The 15,317-nt window shown below is 38.7% G+C and overlaps 1 protein-coding gene across 1 annotated transcript in view; it reads right to left on the reverse strand.

Moving 5' to 3' along the window:
• Positions 1-15,317, reverse strand: part of gnai1 (guanine nucleotide binding protein (G protein), alpha inhibiting activity polypeptide 1) — a 34,648-nt gene continuing 19,331 nt past the window's right edge. Inside the window, exons 3-9 of the mRNA XM_041780788.1 lie at positions 14,167-14,308; positions 10,244-10,401; positions 6,573-6,701; positions 4,312-4,441; positions 4,018-4,171; positions 1,494-1,720; positions 1-1,196 (exon numbers count right to left, since the gene is read on the reverse strand). Of these exons, the coding sequence (XP_041636722.1) occupies positions 1,530-1,720; positions 4,018-4,171; positions 4,312-4,441; positions 6,573-6,701; positions 10,244-10,401; positions 14,167-14,308 (904 nt within the window). The 3' untranslated portion in view covers positions 1-1,196; positions 1,494-1,529. The remainder of the gene's footprint in view (positions 1,197-1,493; positions 1,721-4,017; positions 4,172-4,311; positions 4,442-6,572; positions 6,702-10,243; positions 10,402-14,166; positions 14,309-15,317) is intronic.

Genomic DNA, 15,317 nt, shown 5'->3' on the forward strand with positions numbered 1-15,317 from the left:
TGGTTTGTAAATGGTTTTTATTAGCAAAATAAGGGAGATGAGTCTACAAAGATTCTCCATCTGTGGAGAACATACACATACATTGACAGTTGTGGCAGTTTCGTTACATGAACAGATCCGGGACCGAATTCATCACCCCTCTTGGCAAAGCAGTACTGATCTCAGCATCACAGACCAGGCTCCCTTGACCATCGCCTGAATAAAAAGCTTCAAACCATCACTTACTAGGATCCAAGAATGCGTCTGAACCTTTAAACAATTCTTGCCTCAACCGTCTTTTTCTGTGGGTCAATGTTTCTCTCCTTAACACCAAAAACTCACCTCTGAATACATTAAAATATACATTAAAATGTGCCTTACTCTGGTCTTTGTACTTTAACACTTAAGCGTGTTACAAGCTCAGCGCCTCAGCTCACCATTTTCCATATGTTAGGGAAGAATGGATATTTTGTACACTGTTTAAAAACCAGAACCCCTTATCTTTGGGGTAATTGTAACAATATACATCTCAGTATTGTACTGTGTGATTAGCCAATAGGCCTCTCATTGTCATGGCTGGAGGGTGGGGTGGGGGTAGGGGACTGTGGAGGCTACATGTTGGTCACCATGAAGACCCATGTACCTTTTAGACCAGAGTGAATCCTTCCACCTCCTCCTGATAGCTCAGTTGTGTGCACATAGAAGATAGCAGGGACACTTAACATATGAAAACAGTTTACCTCTTAATGTTTAGAACAATTCAGCAGGCAACAGAACAAGCATTGGGACTACGACCGCAGTAAAATGGCATGCGAAGGCACAAGTACCAACAAACTGGACTCAAAGTTGGACCCCCTTTTCTTCCCTTTTTTTTTGGTTGTAGGGAAGGAAGAAAAGACGTGATTTCCACCAACAGCGAAAGATTCCTTTTCCAGAGACAGCGGCAGAAGGAACAGCAAAAACGTGATCTCTTAAAAAAAAAATTAAAACAAAAGAGAAAGTAACATCTGAACAGAAAGTGTGTGGAAAATTTGACGCTTTTACAATGATACAAACATCCTACACAAATGTCATAACGCTAGGTCAAAATGTTCCAAGACGAAAAACATAAATAAAGCTGTTAAAAGTGGCGTATAGTACAGCACTGGTCCGTGACTGATCCTCCCGACTCTTCTCATCTTTCCCGCCGAAGATGCTCAATAAAGTGGCCCCACTGCCTGAGGAGAGAAGACAAAGAAAGTGGGGGAGGAGGAGGAGGGATGGGTGTTAATCGTTTACATTTGGAAAGCTTGACCTTGCTGTTATCACTTCAAAAACATCTAAAATGAAGCAGAAAATGTATTCAAGCATTATGAAAGAGGCACTTTTTGCAGTTCACTGATTAAATTAGCATTTTGATTTATTGTGTGTATGATAAACTCCAGCTTTACTCCTCCCTGACTTGAAAGCTTAAAACCACAATTTGTTAAACAGCGATGAATTGTTTGAAAGATTAGGGCCAAACGTCGACTCACCAAGAAATAAAGTTCTCTCTTCTTTCCTTGTCTTCCTCAGAAGAGTCCACAGTCTTTCAGGTTGTTCTTGATAATGACGTCAGTGACGGCGTCAAACACGAACTGCACATTCTTGGTGTCTGTGGCGCAGGTGAAGTGGGTGTAGATCTCCTTGGTGTCCTTCCTCTTGTTCAGGTCCTCAAACTGACACTGGATGTAGGCAGCTGCTTCCTCGTACGTGTTGGAGCCTGGAAAAGACGGGGAGCAGGAAGAGAAAGAGACAGGAAGACAAAGCTTTAAAAAAAATGGTAGGGAGACTGTATACACGTGTTTGAGGACTTAGAGACATGACTTCACTTTCATCCTGCTTACTGAGCTAATTTGTGCACAATAGTGGGGTTAGCAAGTGTGTTAGCATTTGATATTATAAAACTGCAACCCCACAACAAACCCCACAATTAATTCAAAATAGAACATAAACTACATATCAGATGTTTAAACTGAGACATTTTACTATTTCATGAAAATATTAGTTCATCTGAATTTGATGGCAGCATGATGCGACAAGTGTTTCCTGTTAGTCAAAGATCTGGACTGCAGGAAGATCAGTTCAGCACCTGGACTCTTCTACTCCAAAGCCACGCTGCTGTGATGGTTGTGGTATGTGGTTTAGATATGTCTTGCTGAAATAGTCCAGGCCATTCCTGAAAGAGCCATTGTCTGTATGCGAGTACATCTTTCTCTTAAAAGCCATTGATAGTGCCTTTCCAGATGTATAAGCTGCCCACACCATAGGCACTAATGTAACCCCATACCTTTAGAGATGCAGGCTTTTGAACTGTGCGCCAATAACGAGCAGGTTGGCCCCTCTCCTCTTTAGTCCACAGGACATGGTATCCATGGTTTAAAAAAAAAAATTTTAACTTTTGATTCATCTGACCACAGAACAGTTTTCCATTTTGCCTCTGTCCATTTTAAATGAGCTGTGGCCCAAAGAAGACAGTGATGTTTCTGAATCGTGTTCACATATGGCTTCTTCTTTGCATGATACAGCTTGGTAAACTGTGCTGACAGTAATTTCCAGAATCATCCCTGTTTATAAATGCAGCGCTGCCTCAAGGCAAAAAGGTCACATATATCCAATAGTCCTTCCGTCTTGTCCACAGAAATTTCTCCAGATTCTCTGAATCTTTTGATTATGTCATGTGCTGTAGATGGTGATATAATCAAAGCAATTTTACTTTGAAGGACATTTTTTCTAAAACTGTTTCACAATTTTTAGACACATTTTCTCACAGATTTTTTACTTCTAAGAGACTCTGCCTCTTTAAAATACTCCTTTTATACCCCGTCACGCCAGTGACCTGTTAACAATCCACCAAATTAGTTGCAAAATGCTCTTTTAGCTGTTTTTCCATTAGTGCTACTTGCTTTTCCAGTCTTTTCCGGCCTCGTCCCAACTTTTTTGTGATGTTTGACTGCCATCAAATTCAAAATAAGCTTATATTTTTCATTAAATGGTAGTATGTCTCAGTTTCAACATCTGATATGTAGTTTATGTTCTATAGTGAATAAAATATGGGTTTATGAGAGTTGCAAATAAGCGCCCCAACTTTTTTAGAATTGGGGTTGTACATAAAGAAGCCAACAGATAGAAGTCACTCATTATTATACATATTATTTCCTTAATTCAACACAACACACTAACAGATTAATTCAACCACAGAGTTTACTGTCAAAATCTCACACAGTCAAATGTGAGTTTAGAGTAAACAAGCTAAACATGGCTAGCTGTTAGCTACCTAGCACATCCGCTGCAGTAGCATTTTCAGACCCATCTCCTTGACAACACTCGTGTTGTCTCAAACCAACAAGTTGGTCCTCTATTTCTGATGTCCATCTAACTTTATGCTTCATATTTACTATTGTCACCATGGCTGTGTTTGTTGTGCTTCCTTCTTTAGTCAGCTTGCTTCCTGATTGGTCATCGTTTTTTTTTCCATGTAGTGCATGCTTGGTTGTCCTCAGTGTTCCCCCCATCATGTGTTTCAAATTGGAGCATCTCTGATTGTTTTTTGAGCAGATTTGGAAGGGAAAAATCCATCCTAACAAACCTCTTACTGCAGGAAATCTCACTAGATAATCTTTAAAAGCATCCGATAATCATGCCTTTGCTAACTTAAGTCTCAATATTTGGTATGGAAAATAGAAAAAAGTGTTTTTTTTTTACATTCTGCTTCCTAACACTTGCCTCACATTTCAGTTTCAAAAAATATAAATGTTTAATAGTAATTCATCTTTGTTTATGTCCTGGTTTGCTCTTTTAGCTCAGAGAGAGACATCAATGTTTATTTCATTCTGTTTCAAAACCTGCTTAAATGTCTCACATGGGCTTTAATCTTGAGGTGTAAAAAGAAAAATGCGTAGGTTTAACCTCAAAGGTAGCGTCTGTAAACATTCGGCATCAACAGGATCTCATGGCTTCATTTAAGTAAATATTTCTAAAATTAAGAAGTTTTTTTCTGTGAAATGCTGCCAGTCTTACCAGCATACTCTGGGTAGCAGATGGTAAGAGGACTCTTTTTGATCTTCTCCTCAAAAAGGTCCTTCTTGTTGAGGAAGAGGATGATGGAGGTGTCCGTGAACCACTTGTTGTTGCAGATGCTGTCGAACAGCTTCATACTCTCGTGCATTCGGTTCTGAAGGGGAAAATAAAGGCATGCTAATTACTGTGCTCTGGAACAGAAGCCATCCTTTCATTCCTACTTCTTCTCTGACTCATCGCTATTGAAGTCAAGTTCCCGCTGTGTAGGAACACAGAGTGCCTCATATTACTCACCATCTCCTCGTCCTCAGCCAGCACCAGGTCATAGTCGCTAAGCGCCACGCAGAAGATGATGGCGGTCACACCCTCGAAGCAATGGATCCACTTCTTCCTCTCAGACCGCTGACCGCCGACATCAAACATCCTGGGGCGAGGAAAACAGTAAACACGATTACATGCAGTTCATGCACAATACAAACAGTGTTTAAGCGTTATGAAACTGAAACGTTGGTCTGGAAAAAGCTGTGGCTGCTCCAAATATGCTGCAGGGGTTAGTGATGATACTAAGTGATAAAGGGGGAATGGCAACAGAAAGTCTTTGTTTATTACTTGAAAATAATTTGTTGACAGTGCAGAGAATCCTCAGGAGTCCAGCAAAAGCCTACACAGTGATCTCTGCACACAGTGACTGTAATAATAGCAGAAAACAATCCAATACAAGAGTACACTTTCAGCTTTATTTGCTCCGTAAATATTGGAGGCTATAAAATTTTACTCATACTACAGTCCATTTATGGCTGGAACATTAAAGTTTGACATATAAACCAATTCCTTTATGCCAGGGTAAGAAAAACCAATGCTATCGCTGTTGAACTACCAGTAATGAAAGAGCCGTAGAACTCAAACTCCTACAGACTGACTTGTCCAAGCCACGCCCAAAATCTCTCATTTATACTTGACTGAATTTATTCGTCTCAATTGGTTATCATTACTGGAGCTAGGGCTCTTAAATATCCTCTAAATGCTACCAACAGGGCCTGTGTAATAAGCCATTAAATTTGTCTTAGGCAACAAATTTGGGGGCTTGTTGCTTAAAGCTCCTGTCAGGAAATGAAGCTCAGCATTAGCACATGCAGGACATGCAAGTCAGCTGACCCCAATTATCGCCTCCCAGCTCCCACAGCCAATCACAGCTCTTTCTCCCCCACACAGCAGTGTATCTAAACACGACTTATTTCACTCCACCCCAGCTTCCTCCTTTATAGCATAAAGCTTGTTGCACCCTCATATTCAGATTCATGCTACTATGGATTAATTACTTTTGAATTATTTTTTAGTATTCAGTATGCATTGTCATTAATGTATCCATCTATATGTTTTTTTTTTGTTAACTATGTGCTCCCTGGAAAGTCAAACATGCTGCTTGACTGACCCAGGGAGAACCGTTGAGCAGGGCCTTCCTCTCCAAGTGATTGAGAATTTCTGCATTTCAAAGGTGAAATACAGTTTCTGCAATGTGATGTGACTCAGTTTGCAACCTACCCTGCGGCAGAGGTGTCAGGCACTAAAAATAACTATATAAAAAGATTACCAATTCTATAGCTGGTGGGCTTTTTTTGCTTTTGTAGCTAATAAGAATCCATTAATATTAATTTCAATCTGTTTTATAAGAAGCCAAAAACTCCCCAAAGGAGCTTTAAAATTATTAGCATTTTTTCCTGTTTAATATTTCACACATGGCCATTCAGATTTAATGTTAACTAGAGTTGCATAGGTGGGGTATGATAAATTTCTCATCATTATTTCATGCTTTGGAACAAAAAAGCTTTCATTTGCTCCTTTAATAGCTTCATTTATTAACTGAAATGATGTAAGTAAGAGTTAGTGTTTTTCCTGACATTTTTACAGAAAGTAGGACATGATTACCGCCAAAACAAGAGATATAAATAAGTTTATTTTGGGCAAAATGTGAGAGACAGACACTGGCTCAGCAGGTCAACCTCCTTTCATTCTGTTTGTCTTCACAGCAACAAATGCAGTTAGTCATTAAACTGTTGGAGCTCTGAAGAAGAAATACAAAGCTTTAAATAGAGCTGGTTAGCTTTGGGATTCCTACTTTACATAAAAATGGCCTCATGTGTTGTAATATACAACAGTGATAATAATGGTGTGTCATCATGATTGCATAAGCTGCTTTGCATATAAAAGATGAAGTTAACCATTCTGAGGTTTATGTTTGGAGAGTTCAGCATGTTTGCTCTTCTTTTGTGGTCAGCAGAATGAATTTAAATGACACTAGTATCAAACTTCTGCTACTATGATGTCACCGAGCCAGCTTCCCCCACTTCCTGTATGTTGTTTTTAACAGAAAGTCATCCCTGAGTCACCACTGATGCACACGACACCCTCACAGACTGTGTCACAACTTACAGCTGTATATGTACAAAAGGGTTTTGAATGGGAGTGAATGAGTCAGTTAACAGGAAGGAAAGCTAATTAAGCCGTCGTGCTACTCTTTGATTCTGTGCCAGCTGTTACAGTGAGGAAATTCTCACTTGAAGTGCAGGTCCTTGAATGTGAAGTGCGTCTCCACAATGCCTGTGGTTTTGACTCGGGTCCTCAGGACATCCTGCTGGGTCGGGATGTAGGTGGCCTGGGATATCCTGTCCAAATCGTTCAAGTAGCTGAAAGGAGGAGGTGGAGGGGACACAAAGAGGGGGAGACAAAGGGGTGAGGAGAAGAAAAGAGAGCAGAAGGGGAACAAATGTGTCAAAAAGATTAGGGTCAAGGGGTAGAAGCCTTAATCAAATATATTTTATCTTACTTTTAAAAAGATGATCAAATACAAGGAAATTAGAGCAACACTTGAAGATTTGTAACTTTCTCTGGACATTTTAAGCTCCTTTCAAATTCAGCTTCACCCACAGACAAATTAAAAGATTAAGTCTCCCTTAAACAACAAGACAAGGTGTATGAAATTTCTGTTGTGAATAAAAACACGATGGTCCTGGATTTGAACCTGAGCCAGCTGGTACATTCAGTAAGCAGCGTGCATTGTTTTCTTATTAGTTCCCTTTGTTTTCCTCCACCACGCAGTTGGCTTTGACACTCGATACATGCAGGTGTGAGCGTTTGACGTTCACTGTTAGCGCAGAAACAGAGTAGCCATCTGTCCAGGGTGCTGTCCCACACTTTTACGGAGAGCACCTGCAGGGACAGACTCTTGTCTTTTCATGGTTATGAAAGAGAATATATAGATGTAGATAAAAAATAGATAGGATAAGGTTCTTCTTGTAGAATTTTAACGTTGTTGTTGTCTTTCTCATTGGGGGAGCATGAAAAATTCCAAAAGTTTTGCTCAGCAGTTGGGAGTAAAACATTCACTTGGTGCTTCTCAAACCATCTAAACATCATGAGTTTTTAAAAGTAAGTTCAGAGTCACCTGTAGGAACTACAGCTTTGCAACTTATTTAAATGTGGTAGTATAGCATAGACTAAAACCAAATGAATACATAAGAAACATTACTCAAATATCCATCTGTTAAATCTGTCTCTTCATGAAATTTGGCTATTAACAGTCTGAGGCCTTGTTTACATGGCAACGTTTCGCTTCGTTTTTCCGTTTTCATTTCCAAAAAGTTCCACATTTACACAGCAACGTTTTGAAAACAATCTCCGTCTACACCAGAATGCATTAAACACAAAAACGCTGTAGTAAAGGGATTTACTGCACAATAAAACTGTCTCTACAACAAGGACAGTACTGCACATTCATGTTTTTTATATGTTTTTGATATGTGACATTTTTATCACACACCATCGCAGCACGGCAGCGAAATTTTACGGCACATATAAACACAGAAATGCATTGCAAGACCAGTCTTATTATAACGAAGATGTCTGCTAAGACTGTTTGATTTTCGAGGGACAATATTTTTCCCCTATAACCTTTGATTTCTCATGGATTTTCTGAGAAAGTGCAGCGCTTCCTGCTTTTAGCGCAGCAAAAGAATGATAGCCTTTTCAGAACTATTTCTACTTCCCCTTTTTCAATTTTATCTGCTTCTTGGAAGTGATTAACTATCTTTTTTAACCTTAACGCAGAAACTGAATCCTGTCTCCTCCATCAGTTGCGCATTGATGTGCAGCAGGTGGAGGAGACAGGGGAGTCTACGGGCTGAAGTTAGTTATTAAAACTTAAAGAAAAAAGATGTTTCCGAGAAGCAGATATACAGGAAAATAGAAATATCATCCTGAAAAAAAGGCTCCTAAGCAGCACTCTTTATAAGAAAATCCATGAGAAAATGATTAAAGGCTGTAGGAGCTGAATTTGTCCGTGGAAAATGAATTATTCTCAGCGGATATCTTCGTTATAACAAGACTCATCTTGCAAACCATTTTTTTGTGTTAAAATGAGCCGGGAAATTTCTCTGCCGCGCTACGATGATGATGACGGTGATTATCATGAAAAGTAATCATTTCCAAAATTAATAGCATGACTTTTTCTAAAGGAACTGGCACTGATAGTCCTCCAAACTGTCTGTGACTTGACAAGCTGAATCACAGTAAACTACATCAGATGGCTCGGGTTGAGCGGCCACGGCTTGGTTCAGAGTGCTGCGACACTTGCGGCTGACTGCAGCTGTAGCGCGCACGTTCGTTTTCAGAAAGTGTCGTTTTCTCTGTTCACACGGAGATGGGGGTGTTTTGAAAACATCCACTCTGGAGCCCGTTTCCAAATCGTTCCATTTTCAGGCAACCAACCAACGCCGTTCTCGTGTAAACGGACAGCCAAAACGCTACAAAAGTTTTGTGTTTTCACCTGAAAATGTTAGTGTGTAAACAGGGTCTGAGGGGCTGAAATGAGAGCTGGCTATTTTCTTAGGATGACTTCTACTTGTGTCTGCGGAAAGCCCTGCATGAGGAGTCATGAAGTAGTGGCACAGGGAAATCTGTTTAGAGAACTTAGAAATATTGATAAATGGCAGTAGAGATTTCATAGTCATGTGAGTCAGCATGGTGACAGATAGTGCTATCAATATTTTGTCCAACCTGGTTAACTTTGTTTAAAGGAATTCAAATCATAAAAAAAATCATAAAATCAAGATTATTTCTTCCTATTACGTAATTTTGAACATCAACCTACTCAACCTGTTGACATCTACAATCTGAGAAGAACTAGGCCAACCATGCCTAGGCTTTGGTAAGATGTTTTCATGTACATTTTTCAAGGTCAAGAATGAAATTTCAATTTGTGTGCGTTCTGTTAAGCATACCAGAGGTACAGGCATTGATTTTCCTCCCTAAGCAGAGCAGCTGTAAAAATAATCCATCAATGATTGTTCTCTTCTAACAAGTCTCATCCTAAATTAGGTCAAAATCCAAGTATAGCAATAGATTGTTTTGAGAAGCATCATATTCATCCCTCTTAAAATGATTTCTATGCAAAGCTTTTATATAACTCTTTCATTTCCTGCCTCATTTGCTTCACCGGTGCCTGGTCTTCGCAGTGCTGCTGCTTTCTTTTCACTCTAAGGGCACAGACTGTATGCTGAACTCACAGGATATCACACGTTTTTTTACAGCCTTGCTGTAATAAGCTAACACCTCAAGGTTACTGTTGATAAATTACAAGTGCATGAGATTGCTGACCTCTAAAAGCCACTGAATAAACCCAATAATCTCCTGTTCACACAAAAACAAGCCTTTGTTTGTCTTACAAGGTATTAAACGTAGCAAGAATAACACATGAGGTTTAGCAATGGGGTTCGCTATTTAGAAAAGCCCCTGGACAGCAGGATTAGAAGAACCAATTAGAAAATGGCTCTCTCAGCTGCTCATACATGCAGTGCTGTTTGTTCTGCTGCAGAAAAATCGTCAAAACAACAGGAATAACAGGAGCTGCCTTGTGATGATATCATTCGCTTCAACGCCGACGGCTAAAGCACAATACATAAAAGATTCAGGCATGGCTCAGTTTAGCTTGTCCTCATTTTTAAGCATGTGGCGAATGTTCCTGTGCTGAGGGCAGAGATTAAATAGTCTCAGCAGTAACTGCTCTTCAGGTTCTGAAGAGGAGGGCAAATATTGACAGAGTGAAAGTCCAGACACATGCCCGCTCCTGTAGCTCTCTGCTGTCTGACCTTTTTTTTTTTTCTTCTTTTTTTTGAGGGGTGGACTGTTACCTCGCTTGTTTGTGTCTGTGTGTTTTCGGTGTGTGACTCACTATGCTGCCGAGTCGTTGAGCTGATACTCTCGCGAACGGCTGAAGCAGGCTTGAACGCCTCCGTCCTTCCACAGCCGCTTGATGACGCCGGCGAGCTCTCCTGTCATGAAGCCTTCCTCTGCAGAGCCCGCAAGCACGAACAGCTGCCGTGCATCGTCCTAGGAGATAAGATTGTGGATGACGATGAGATAAATGGACCCTCAAAGTCATTAGAGCAGCATTATAATTAACATCAATCCGCTTGCATGCTGGGATGCTGGTCACTGGGTTAGGATGTTTTAGAAATACCTCTGATCAACTGCAATTCATTGTTCCTCTATTTCATTCCCTAATTTATAAATCTAAATACAATTAGAGGCATTTTTACCATTGAGGAGCAAACAGATATTATATAATTTCATTTGAACTTCTTTAAACTGCCTCTTACCATTGTTTCTCAAAAGTGGCCACTAATACCTTAAATGATGCCTAAGGAGCTGTAGAGGACACTAATGATTTTTTCTAAGTGTTTATTACAAACAGAGCCAGGCAGCTTAAATACCCCCGGTCCTTTGGGTGTGACTAACCAACCCACCTGAGGGAAACTAGGAATAAAAAATGAGCAAGTGTGCATCACATACACAGTCTAACTGCATTGCTTTTGTCTTTGAAGGTGACTGCTGGGGTTTCCTATCTTAAGACAATAGTATACCTGCAACAGTCTGAGGTGCATGCAGATGTTTTCGTGTAATGTGTTGGCAAACAGATGTTAACAGGCAAGGCAAATCAGCCCTCCAAAGAGCTAAAAACAGAAGGACTGAAACAAAAGTTGTGTGCATTTGAGAGGGGTCTGACTGCAGACCACAGATCTCAGACACTTCTGACACGCTGCATCTGTCAGAACAGAAGGGACATAATTTGCAGGAACAATGTTTTAGATGTTTTCTTTTTTTTTTTTTTTTTAATTTTAACTTTATTCAAAAACAAAGTCTACCACTTCCAAGAAATAACCACAGTGCAAACATTAAAGACTGGGCAAAATTTCATGAATAAAACAGAATCAAGCTCTAATGTCTCATCTGTAAAAATTAACTATGTACAAACCCATTTTAGATGTATTTATGCAAATGGTGGCTCGCTTTAGCTTTGTTACCTTAGCTGAAGCTAACATAGCTTCACTAGCTACACAGTTAATGCTACTCCTAGTGAGATGTAGGACATTCGCCAATGAAGCTTCAATAGCTTTAGCTGCAGCTAACAAAGCTAGAACTGGCCACCATTCACATAATTACTTCTTAAACAGGTGTAGCTTCAGCAAACATAACATTATCTAACATAGCTTTGTTTGCTTTGGCTTTAGCTACCTGAGTTATGAAGCCACTTTAAGTTGTTTTACATAGCTAATGTAGCTTCTGTAGCTTTAGATTAAGCTGCGTTACCTACTTAGCTTATTGCACTCATGTAGCTTTGTTAGCTTTAGATGAAACTACTTTAGAATTGTTACTTACTAAGCTTATTGCGCTCATGTAGCTTTGTTAGCTTTAGATTTAGCTACTTTAGATGTTTTACCTACTTAGCTTATTGCACTCATGTAGCTTTGTTAGCTTTAGCCATGTAGCTATGTTACCTACTTAGCCTACTGCACTTGTGTAGCTTGTTAGCTTTAGATTTAGCTATGTAGTTCTCTTACCTACTTAGCTTATTGCACTCATGTAGCTTTGTTACATGTAGCATATCCATGAAAGCTGTGCATAACCACATGTAGCACATGCATGTGAACATTTACCTGCAAGAAGTATCCGCTGGTAGTGCTAGCACTGCTTATCTAAGCCAAATTAAACACACATACCAGACATGTTGACCTGCTGATAATTTGAATACATAGTGTTCAATCTGAATTGTTTTTTGGGCATTTTCTCAAAAATTGTCTACATGTTGTTTAGTCTGAAATTTGAATTTTTACTTCCAAGACAAAGAAATCAGCCAGCTGCCAAAATATTGATTTTTAAGTATTTATAAACTGAAGTCAAAGATGAAGTTGTGTGCTGAATGTGTTGGAAACAGCTATTTTTAAGAATTAGAAGTTGAATAAGCAATTAGAGACTGAACAGAGAAAAACAAGAAAGTTTCCATGCAGATCACGCACAGACATCTTAAGTTTTGCTTACTGAGCTGCAGAAGCAAAAAGGACTTGTTGTCAAGCTTCGCTCATCTATGGCTGCAGCAAATGAGGCCAACCTTGTGATATCCCACAAAATTACCAAAATTAGTAGCCTGACATGATACTGGTGTTTCCAACAGGGATGTCTATTTCAAGCATTTTTAAAAAGTCACTGGCAGTAACTAAGAAAATGTGAATACAGTTTTAGCCATTATCAATGACACATTTCCTCATATAGACTGGAATGTTTTTCATGGTCTGTTTGCTTGATGCCAACACAAAATAGAAATGATCATTGGTGATTAAACAGATTAGTGATAACAGTAGTATTAACTGAAATTATTTTGCTTAATGTTAGGTTAAACTTTTTTTTTTCTAAAGTTGAAGAGACGTTAAGGTAGCTTTTAAACATGTTCAGTCGTTAGTTTGTCTGCTTTCTTTGACCTAGTTTTTTAATTTAACCTTCAGTTTGTGAAAAACAAATTGTTACACTGAGGGTGTTTGTGACCACAAATTGTTGCATACATACATAGCAATACGGATAATTTACATATATATGTTTTCCAACTTGTTTTGCATCAATTTTCAATCAAGATCTGACCTGATCCAAAGTATCAAATAGGTGTTTTTGGGAATATAATTGTAAATGCTAATTTAAGTGAAAAACCCTGATTTTACCATACTATATGCTAATGGAATTTCTTTGAAGAGGAAATATCACAAACTTGTTTATGTTGATAATGAGCAACAACTTTGATTTTTATGCATTATTATGTTTTTAAATATATTTTTTTCATACATTATTGCACTCAAGATGGTGGCCACACATGGACATACATAAAAAAATATACATATAAATAAAAATGTTCCACTTTTTTACGTTTTTTTTTTTTTTTTTTAAATTAACATTAGACCTGATCATAAATATAAAATTCTCATTAATTTCTAGGAATGTAACCCTTTAGGTGCCAGTTAAAGTGAAAAAAAAAAAAAACAGATTTGTTTGTAATGTAAAAAGGAATATTTTTTGCTAAACTACAGAAAATTTGGATGCCCTTACAGGGGATTAACAAAGCTTTGAATTTGATAAAACTGAGCAACATATTTAATTTTAAGGTTGTATTTATTTTTTTAAGATTTTGGTAAATTAATAACAACAGTGCCCCTATAGATGAAGGATGAAAAATGATAAAAAAAATGTGGTTTTAATGGGCAAAAATGGGGCATTTTTGGTTATGAACTCTGAGCGTATGCAAAAAGTGTAAATAGCTGATCACTGACCTGTTACAGGTTCTGCTATTATTATTTCAAAATTATATTGTTAAAAAACTCACCCTCTAAAATGTTTGTGGTCAGCATTAACCCTGTCAAAATAATAAAAGAAGGAAAAAAGGCACTAAATGGCCCCAACACCCCCTTAGGGTTAATGGTCTCCATAATAATTACACCCACTCTAACCAAAACCATTCAATTTAATACTTTTTATAAAGAGATACTATTCATATTTGCAGAGTTTTGTTCGGCAATGAGCTGTCCTTCAAAATTAATTGCATTCTCCTGCTTTACAAAAATGTAACTGATGAATAACTCCTGAAGCAATTACTTTATAAATGCTTAAAAATGACAATTAAGTGGAGAGATCAACATGTCTGCTGTTCAAACTTCTGACATTATGACTGCTATCCTTACTGTATGTGGTGCCAGACTATTCAACATGATAATTGTCTGTTCTCTTACACCACAGCCTCTAAACCACACGCTCCTCTCCTCCTCCATCACTCACAGCTCTCGCAGCGTCTCCAAAGTCGATCTTGAGGCGTCCCATGGCTCTGATGATGGCGATGATGGACTGTATGGTGTTGCTGTAGACCACAGCCTTGTACTGCTTACATTCCTCTTCTGAGTATCCCGCCTCATGGATGATCCTGCAGAAAACAGGGAGGGACAAATATGCTCAGCAGAGGAGCAATTTTCCAGCAATGCAAAAACCCTTCCTGATGCAGCAACAGCAAACAAACCGAGTTCACCCACAGAAAACTCTTTCATGAGCGAGTCTCGCTCTCGCTGAATGATGTCTCCCATTTTTCAGCTTACTTATAAATAACTTATTTTCCTCCACAGCTCTTATTCAGTATCTCTGTTCATACTCTGACCTTACATGCTTGTAGTAATGTTAGCAGAAATATTGCCAAGCCACAGCGGCCCTGATCTCTCTGCTCCTCATTTCTAGCTGCTAAAATTAAGGTCATCGAGGGAGAATAAAGTTGGCTCTACAGCTGCAGGAGTGCAAGTTACTCTGGACAAAAGCCTGAGCTAAAGGCATTAAAGAGAGAGCAATAAAGTATTACAGCTTAACCTGAATTATAACTACTCTTATCAAAGCAGAAAATAGTATATCAGACGTCATAGCTGCGCCATGATGTGCACAAACATCAGGATGCCAGAAAATAAAGTGAAAGGAAGTGAGACAACTATAAGGGAAAAAGAATAAAAAAGACAAAAATTCACAAAATGGGTCATCAGTGGCAAAAACTGGCTGTAAAAAATGTTATAAAGTAGTAACAGAAAGGCAAAAAATGATTAAAAGAGGCAAAAACAGGATAATAGCCACAAAGAAAGAGTCAAAAATGGGTCAAAATGGTGAAAAGCGGTTAAAAAGTGGCATAAAGGAGTAAGGAGACGGCAGAAATGGGCTGAAAAATTGTGAAAACTGGTTAGAGGAGACAAAAACAGTTTGGCAAAAAGGGGTTTAAAGAGGCAAAAAGGGATTACAGCCATAAAAAAATGGGCTGAGGTAGGTGGGGGGGGGGTTAAAAAGTGGCATAAAGGAGTTGAGAGATGGCAAGTATGTGTGGAAAAAAAATAGTGAAAACTGTTCAAAAAGAGTTTAAAGTTGCAAAGAAAATAGGTTTAAAGAAGCAAAAGGGGATAATA

This window comes from Cheilinus undulatus, linkage group 23 (genome assembly GCF_018320785.1).
Source record: "Cheilinus undulatus linkage group 23, ASM1832078v1, whole genome shotgun sequence".
NCBI classification, from domain to species: domain Eukaryota; kingdom Metazoa; phylum Chordata; class Actinopteri; order Labriformes; family Labridae; genus Cheilinus; species Cheilinus undulatus.